The sequence below is a fragment of the Magnolia sinica genome, chromosome 5 (assembly GCF_029962835.1).
Source record: "Magnolia sinica isolate HGM2019 chromosome 5, MsV1, whole genome shotgun sequence".
Lineage (NCBI taxonomy): Eukaryota > Viridiplantae > Streptophyta > Magnoliopsida > Magnoliales > Magnoliaceae > Magnolia > Magnolia sinica.
Genome location: NC_080577.1, coordinates 2343656 through 2352302, shown reverse-complemented (window position 1 = coordinate 2352302; position 8647 = coordinate 2343656). Strand labels below are relative to the sequence as shown.

Here is an 8647-nt window from a genome sequence, read left to right as displayed (position 1 = left end):
AGGGATTGTTCATGAACCAAAAATTTCCGTATCGGTTGGCCATATTTGGTCCTTTTTCAATTGAATGTGGACCGATTGTCGTATTTCTCTTCTTAATTTTCACTATCTAAGTTACCCAAAAAAGAAAATTCCATATATAGGCTACAAATCAAAAGGTTAAGCTTGTCTCATCATGGAGATTTGTTGCATAGTTGATCCCAAGTGGGACGCAGCAGACCAATGGTCTAGATTACTGAACCATCATTCCCAATTGTTAGAATTTAAAACCCAATTATATTGTGCAAAGATGTGTCACATATGCCTCTGCAAAAGGACCCATGATGATCATTACCCATTTTGCATATGACTGAAATTTGTTGATTTTATGTTTGAAAAATAGGGGAAACATATGGGCCTTGTGAAAAATGATTATCTGACTTTCGGATTCATGGACATTTAAGGGAAGGTCGAAAATGAAGTTATCCAATGGTTTTGTTTCAACAAGCAAGTGTCAGAAAATCAGAGCATAGGACTGTTCAAACAATCTGATTTTTGGAAAGTGACTCAGCGACAAAGGATTCCCTAATTTAGTCAGTTTAATTTGAGTTAATGTATTCAACATGTGCAATTTATGAGTGCCGTGGATCAAGCGTCATATGCAGCCAGAGTATCAAATAACTCCCCAACAATGATGTCTCACATGATCCTAACCTCCCTTTGGATTAAATGGGTATACCAAAATTGGACTACTCTAACACAGAAGTGAAATAAAGTGGGTGTGCCTATCAATAGCAGAGGTCCAAATACCATTTCTCCTTGGACGACTGTATCTGATTTATTATGATTAGAGGTGGTTGACACTATATCAAACATGCCCAATAGAAATTCCCAACTAGGAAGCAACATATTTCTATCAAATCTTGCTACTTTTTGCTGAATGAAAGGGAAAAAGGTCATGGTCCAAAAAGCAGCTGATCCCAGTTTCTTTCTGTTTTTGGCATGTAACCTTCCCTTTCTGGTACTGGGAACTGCCATTCAGGCAAAAAAGGTCAGCAAGCTGACCACCTGTAATATCTTTGTGATGGAAAACCAGTAACCTCCTTACATTCCTACTTTTCTCAGACTCTCTGAGGTCACATTAATTGCATCTCTTCACTATATATTCATGCGTGATTCACAAAGAAAAAAAGGACCCAAGATAGAGTTTTATCTGATTTCAAACACCATTTATCTGATTTGCCTCAGAGGCATCAATGGATGGAAAGGGCAGTGATAGATTCCATTTGAATGAGGTAAAAGTGCAGACAGTTGGGAGGGGCTTGAATTCTAGTTTCATTTCAAATTCTACTGCTGTTGATCAAGGGGATGGGGATTTGCATCTTGGGTTTTGTTGTGTGAGTGAACCAGCTGAGGTAGGGAAGTATATGTGCACAGACGGGTGTCTTTACCAAAAGCTGTCGTTGAATGGAAAAACATCAGGAAAGGGTATGCTTTTATGGCCCCCTGGTGGAACCTACTTGGGTCATTTTCTTGGGTGTTGTATGCATCAGTATGGTTGTTATGTAGTCGGTGATGGGCAGAGCAATAACAGGCAGATGGCGACGAATCAGAAGCATGGGTTTCAGAAGAAGAGATATAGGAATGGAGCTGTCTGTGAAGGTTGGTGGAGAAAGGGAGTCTTCTATGGGTGTGGTAGATATGGACAGAGTGGTGGGGATATGTATGTTGGGCAATGGAAGAAAGGGCTGATGTGGGCATTGGGTTGTGAATATTGCAGGCAGTTGGGTAACAGATTACAGCAGAGTCATGGAGTCTTCAATTTTGCAGGCAGCGTTTCTTTCTATCGTAGATGGAAGAAAGGTGGAATTTTCAGGAAGGCTGGGCTTTATACTCCATGTGTAAGTTTGGAACCATCAAAATCAAATGCTCAAACTGTTGTTTTTCGATCGGAGGGTGTTGCGAAGATGGAATTGGTGGATGGTAAATGCAGGTGTATGTGTTGTTACTGTTCGGGGCATTTCTTGGGTAGTTTATGCTGCAGGTTTGAGGATGTTGTTGGGTTTTCTGAGAATTACTGTGATTTGAAGTCTGCAGTTCCAAATCTTCCAATCACAGACTGTGCAGATGACCTTTTGGCATCTGAATTGCCGGTATTTCAGCCTGTGGATGATCAGAAGAGACCAGGAGAAGTGATCTGTAAGGGCCATAGGAGTTACAAACTGGTGCGCGTTTTGCAGCTTGGAATCAGGTTTTTCATCCTTTAGTCTCTCTACCGCCTTCCGTTTGGGCGGACAAATGGATTTTTCATATCTTGATATGCTAAATCTGATTTTTCAACAGTACAAAGTATTGTTTTAAATCCAACTTTTGCTTTTGTTACTTCATTGTTAGCGGTTATATCATTTTGTAACAGATGATCAAGTGCTATTAACATTAGCTAAGTTAGTTATCAAGCATCCAATAGATCTGCACCCTTCATCTGTTGCTCCCTACCATAGCTGGGCCTTTAAATTCTACCCATTTTTGGGGGACTCTTGATGATTAGGAGGATAGGAAAAAATCCAATGATTCAATGGGCAGAAAACCCCCAACCATCAGATTGGATCATCTTAGTTATTTTCTTAGATTGACTGCTGAGATTATTACTTCTACCTTCAGCATCATCTTAGTTTCCTTTTCTCCTCTCCTACTAGCTTTGAAATTATCAATAAGAAGATGTTGGTTTCCATGTAGGTATTTTGTGGGGCAGAACATGGACTCACCAAAACAAGAACTTTCCGCCGATGACTTCAGATTCACTACAAGTACTCAGATACTTGTACCATCCGATGGTTCAGGACATTCTACGGACATGTTTACCGATTTTACGTGGAAAGATTACTGCCCAGCAGTTTTCAGGTACTTGTGCATTTTCCGTTCAGTTCCCCTTTATTGGTACATGCCACCACAAATGTACCCTGACCAAAAAACAGGCTTGTCCAATCATCTGGTGGGCCACACATGAATGTAGAATGTGGACATTGGTCATAATTTTTTCTGACAGTCCATTCTTCTTATCAATGTGTGTCACACCCGATTAGTCAACCAGCTTTATTCTTGGGCCAGGGAATGTTCATGCCGGGCCCCACCTGGTGGACTGGCCTCAATATTGCATACTTATGGCGTGTTTGGTACACATGACATGAAGAAATCTCACAAGAGCAAGTCCCACTAGTGTGGCTCTTTGGTGATGATATGCATATGAAATGATTGCCATATTCTATTTACAAATGGATCGAAGTGTATGGTTGGAGGTCTTGGATGCAAGTGCACACATATTTCCCACCCCTTAATGGATGCTTGCTGTGAATCTTACAAGCATCACAAAATTCTTCAAAAGCTCATTTTGGAATGTGCGTTAAGATTCCCACCCACCATTATTATATGGTGGGAGATGTGTGCGCATGGACTTTTTGTGCACAGCTCGCCCACAAAATCTTTTTCCCCGGTAAGAAACAGCGCTAAAACAAAACTAGATGTTTATAATTCTCTTAAAATCTATGACGTCTGTTAACATATCTGTAACTTTGTTGGAACTATGGAAGTCAGTTTCTTAGCTTGAAACTTCTTGAATGAATTTCAATTGCTTCTATGTACTTTGTCAAGAGATTCATTACCTAAAGCTATTTGTTACTATTTCCATGTGGGTGTGTTTGGTAATTCCTTATATTCTTATATATTTCAGGTATGTTTGTATTTCTACTCAAAATAAATTGATAGGTCAATGCAGTTATTCATCAACATTTCCGTCCCATCTTGGGCTTCTTTCACATTGTAAATTCTTCTTGTAAATTTATAGTCTCTAACAAAATAAGCCCGATCGTTGCATGCAGTATAAAGGGGGGAAAGAGAGAAAAGAAAACAGAAATGTTTTTAGAACTCAACTTGTGATACTGATGCATTTCAAGTTCATTTTCAAAAGGAAACGATGTTTTCAAGGCTTGTATGTCTGCTTGAAATCTGGTTATCTGGCTTACTAAGATGCGTTGATTTCTAGGCATCTTCAAGAGTTTGACAAAATTGATACGTCCGACTACATGCTTTCTGTCTGTGGCAATGAGACATTACGGGAGTTAACTTCGCCGGGGAAAAGTGGCTGCCTTCTGTATCTGTCCAATGATGATAGATTCGTGATAAAGACCATGCGCAAATCCGAAATGAAGGTATAGAATGCTCATTCTGTGGTGTTGAGGAGCTATGTCGTAATTCTCTGTGTACTAGCAATCTTTGATTTTTTTGATTAGTTTAATGATTCAAACATCGTGCGGTATTTTACATTTAAGTCACTCACATGGGAGGACCATTTCCCAGGGAAACAGATTCTGTCTGTGTTGCTTGGGTAAGCTATTCTTAGGAATCAGTTCTTAGTTTGGGTTTGAACGAGTGGAGTTCTTTGTTTGAGCCAGCTCTCCATGTGGATCCACATGTGAAAGATCATTCATCTGGTAAGCCCCATCACAGATGTATGCTGATACAAAAACCTCCTTGGTCCATATGCAGTGGGAAGAAGTCCAATGAGTAGACGGTTGGGATTGTTCCACAGAGGAGGTAAGGTTTTCCCTCTGTCGCCCATCCACAATGGGCCCCACAAGAAGAATGATCTGGATCACTTAAAGGTTGACCACACCAGTAAGCAAGTTGAGTCCAATTGGGACTTAGTTAATCCAGGCCACTGATCATTGAGCTTGACATTTTCCCCTGAGCTCATTGAAGTTGTTTTATTGCCATATTCTTTCTGGATTTTTCAAGTTATAATAATATATTGATTCAAATTGCAGACCCCAATTAGGTGGGACAAGGCTACGATGATGTGGACAGTCATGTAGTTGTTATATGCTAGGAAATTACTTCCCTGCTCTACATCTGGTGCTTATGATTATCTGTTCATGTAGGTGCTCTTGGAAATGCTACCGAACTACTACCACCATGTAAAAAGATACAGGAATACTCTCTTGACTAAATTTTATGGACTTCATGTTGTCCAGCCATCTGGAGGCCGTAAGGTAGAACCACTTCTCAACTTGTCAATATCAAATTGAATTACATTTGCCTGTTTTCTTTTAGGGAAAACCATGGAATAGAATTTGAATTCCCATGGTATGTGACAGTTTCCTTTGTTTGAGAAAACCAAAGAGGGGGAAATTGATTTCCTTTTCCTAGCTTTTCCTGAAACAACGAGTAAAACCATTTCCAAAAAAGTGGAGAGAGAGAGAAAGAGAGAGAGAGAGAGAGAGAGAGAGAGAGAGACTGTTGAGTATAGATTTCCACACTTATGAGTGACAACTCTCCTTGGCTGTTTGACAGTTGACCTTTTAATATTTCTATGAAAAGCAACACGCAAAACCAAACAATGGAACTACTGTTGGTTTCTGTGGTTTTCCATTTGCTAAGGATTCCATGGTGGGTTTCCATCTCCAAAATTTGGGTTCTCTCCAACCGAAAGCATCAATTTTCAACCCAAAAAAATAAAATAAAAATAAAAATACAATGGCATTTCACTATTATGTATTGAAAACTTGCGAAAGCACCCTACTCCCAACCATCAATCATTCAAACGGTATTTCCTTCGTTAAACAACTATTTCGGTGAACAGGTCCACTTTGTTGTGATGGGGAACATATTCCGTTCAGACCTGCGAATCCACAGGCGCTTTGATCTCAAAGGCTCATCGCAGGGCCGTTGTGTCAACAGAGAGGGAGTCGATGAGAGCACCACATTCAAGGATCTTGACCTCGATTTTTCCTTTCAACTCAATCCATCAACACGGCACCAGCTCCTGAAGTAAGCGCTTCCTGACATCTAACAAAACCATGACTGCATGATTGAATCACATTCATGATAATCTTATACAGCTGGTTCGGACAAGAAGTTAGGAAAATATGATTTGCGAACAATGGCTGGTCCAAACTAGCCCCTTAGAACTTCACTCATTTCTGCATCAATCTGAATTTTCAGGCAAATCAAGCATGACTGTGGCTTCTTGGAAGCGGAGGGCATCATGGATTATAGCCTCTTGTTGGGAGTACACAGTCTGGTGGTGTCTGCTCACAGTTCTCCTACGAAAGGTCCAGCTCACTTCTGTACCTTGAATGTAGATAGCTAAATACCCGCTCTTTTGATTGGCACGTTGGACGGCCAATCACTGATCTGGACCATCCATTCATTCATACTAAGGGTAGTCCACAGTGAAGAAATCACACCCATTGTATGATAATGATATTAACCATCCAATCAGTATCATGAAACATGGACATCATGATCGAGCATCGGACTAGAATGTGTCTGTATATTGCCATACAAAAGCATATTAAGATGTTTACATCGTCATCATCAAAACATAATGTAATGGTCTTTTCTATGCTACACAGAATCAGCTGATGGAAGAACCCTCACGAGCAGGACATCACTCCGATGCGACTCTTTGAAGAACTGCACAGATCAAGAGACAGGATGCAACTCTTTGAAGAACTGCACAGATCAAGAGACACGATGCAACTCTTTGAAGAACTGCACAGATCAAGAGACAGGATGCAACTCTTTGAAGAACTGCACAGATCAAGAGACAGATCCCTGCAATGACGTGCCAGAGACTTGTCCTATACAGTAATGCCTATTAATCTTGATTTTCAACTAAAAAACAGTGCCAGATCCAGGGCGCGTTGCTTATCTTCTAGAAATTATGCAAATGTAAAGGAATCCAAGACAATGCAGAATGTGTGTGAGACATCTAGGCCTTCCATCAGGTAGGCCACACTGAATGTTTGGAGGCCCAAAAATCAGGCATGCCCAAGTTATTAGGTAGGCCAGCAATGTCTGTTAAACGTTTGGTTGATTCTTTGTAATCACCCAACTTGTTAGCTGACATGTGGTCCACCTGATGGCCAGAGACACCTGATGAATGGCCTTGATAGCACACGCGTGTAGAAGGCAGCTTTCGATATCCACGTCTTATACCTAGCCATTGAATTTCTCAATGCGATCAGCCCATTTCGTTCATATTTTTGTAAATTACTAATGTTGATTTATTTATTTTTCCAAACTTCTTTCAGGCCTGATCCTAAGCTTGGTGTGCAAATACCAGCACGTGCTATCCATATTTGCATGAGCGAAACTGGCAGCGTCTCGTCACACCGGAGAGCAGCAGACGGGGAACCTCACAATGTGGTGTTGTACTTTGGAATAATAGACATTCTTCAGGGATACAGCATGCGCAAGCGCATTGAGCATGCTTACAAGTCTCTGCAATTCGATCCACAATCAATCTCAGCCGTCAATCCCAAGCTTTACTCGAGCCGTTTCCAGGATTTCATGTCCAAAGTATTCCCAGCGAGGGATCTATGCCGCTAGAAGCAGTAATCAAATATCTTAGGAGGGAAAAGAAAAAAGAAGTGAATGTCAACAACATCCTTTGGAGAATTTCATAGTAATATGGAAATATTTTCATTCCATTAATTGCAGTAATAAGGGGATGGCCTACTTAAAGAATTTCGGCGTAAAGACACATTGCAATGCTGCTTCTTGAAGACAATTTACGCCTTCCAAAGGTGCAAGAGAGTTTATATCTACTGCTCGAGGTAGAATCCTAGCCTAAACCCTTTGTATCTGATTTCAGTACTAAAATAGTGTCTATTCTAAATTTACGAGGTTAGGAAGATAGATTATAATCTTTAATCTTGCTCAAGTAATAAGGACTCAAAGGAGAAAAATACTAAAGGAGGAGAGAAGATTCTCCTATGAGTGCTAAATGGGCTAAGATTCTCCTGTAAGTGATTCTTGATGAATGGTCAATACATTGTATAGTTTTGGAACATACATGGGTAGTGTTAATGTGGCTTCTTTTTGTGGATACATATACATGTCATTATGAACATACGTGTAATTAATGTTATGGTGGACAAAAGGGCAGCATGGGCGGAGTAGTCGACCCGACCCGGCTATTCGCTAAGCTTGGGCCTTGCATGTATGGTCCAATCAATTTTCAGGGCAGGAGTGGGCTCAATTCATTTGAGCATGCCCGACCCGACCTGACCCGACTTTATATGTATATGCATTATATCCTACAAAAATGTTATTCTCCTTGGCTAGGCAACCCATCAATCTGGAATGTAGATTGTTGGTTTCTTTCCTCTGAAATGTCTATTTACTTGTGCATGTGTGGCCCGCTTGATTAATGGTTAGACTAGGAATGTTTAAGTGGGAAATAGATATTTTATCAATTTTCGATCAGGTTGGGTCTTTAGGTGTCGAGCGTGGGTCTTAGGTGTGGAGCATGGGCCTGCCCAATAGCTAGCCCATTTCCACTCTAATGGTAGATACATTTATCAAAAATTAATTAGAATACAAGATACATATGTGCCATAAATCTTGGATTTATGGTCATCTTTCAATGATTAAAACCATTTATATGCTTGGACTTGAGGAGTTTGAAGATTTTACTCTTTACCATGTATGTCCTACTGAGCCCTACAGGCTCCTATTAGATTAATAGTAATCTTCATGTGGGACACTATTTTATGGACAGGGTCATTTGGTCGGTTCGATTTTGGCCCATAGGTCCATCTAATGAGAGGCCCACTTAACGCATGGCCTTGATCCACAATGCATGTTGCCCCAAATGTTGGTGGAAGGC

At 40.5% G+C, this 8647-nt stretch overlaps 1 protein-coding gene across 1 annotated transcript; it reads left to right on the top strand.

Moving 5' to 3' along the window:
- Positions 1-887: 887 nt before the first annotated feature.
- LOC131245095 (phosphatidylinositol 4-phosphate 5-kinase 3-like) lies at positions 888-7945 on the top strand. Its single transcript, XM_058244311.1, has 8 exons — positions 888-2227; positions 2713-2877; positions 4016-4181; positions 4911-5021; positions 5612-5799; positions 5974-6083; positions 6387-6621; positions 7068-7945. The coding sequence occupies exons 1-8, from the start codon at positions 1233-1235 to the stop codon at positions 7363-7365; spliced, it is 2268 nt and encodes a 755-aa protein (XP_058100294.1). The 5' UTR covers positions 888-1232; the 3' UTR covers positions 7366-7945.
- The last annotated feature ends 702 nt before the right edge of the window (positions 7946-8647 follow it).

Coding starts and splice junctions, on each gene's coding strand:
- LOC131245095 (XM_058244311.1), top strand. CDS start 1,233: ATGGATGGAAAGGGCAGTGATAGATTCCATTTGAATGAGGTAAAAGTG. Junction 4,182..4,910: donor TGCGCAAATCCGAAATGAAG/GTATAGAATGCT, acceptor CTGTTCATGTAG/GTGCTCTTGGAAATGCTACC. Junction 6,622..7,067: donor CCAGAGACTTGTCCTATACA/GTAATGCCTATT, acceptor AACTTCTTTCAG/GCCTGATCCTAAGCTTGGTG.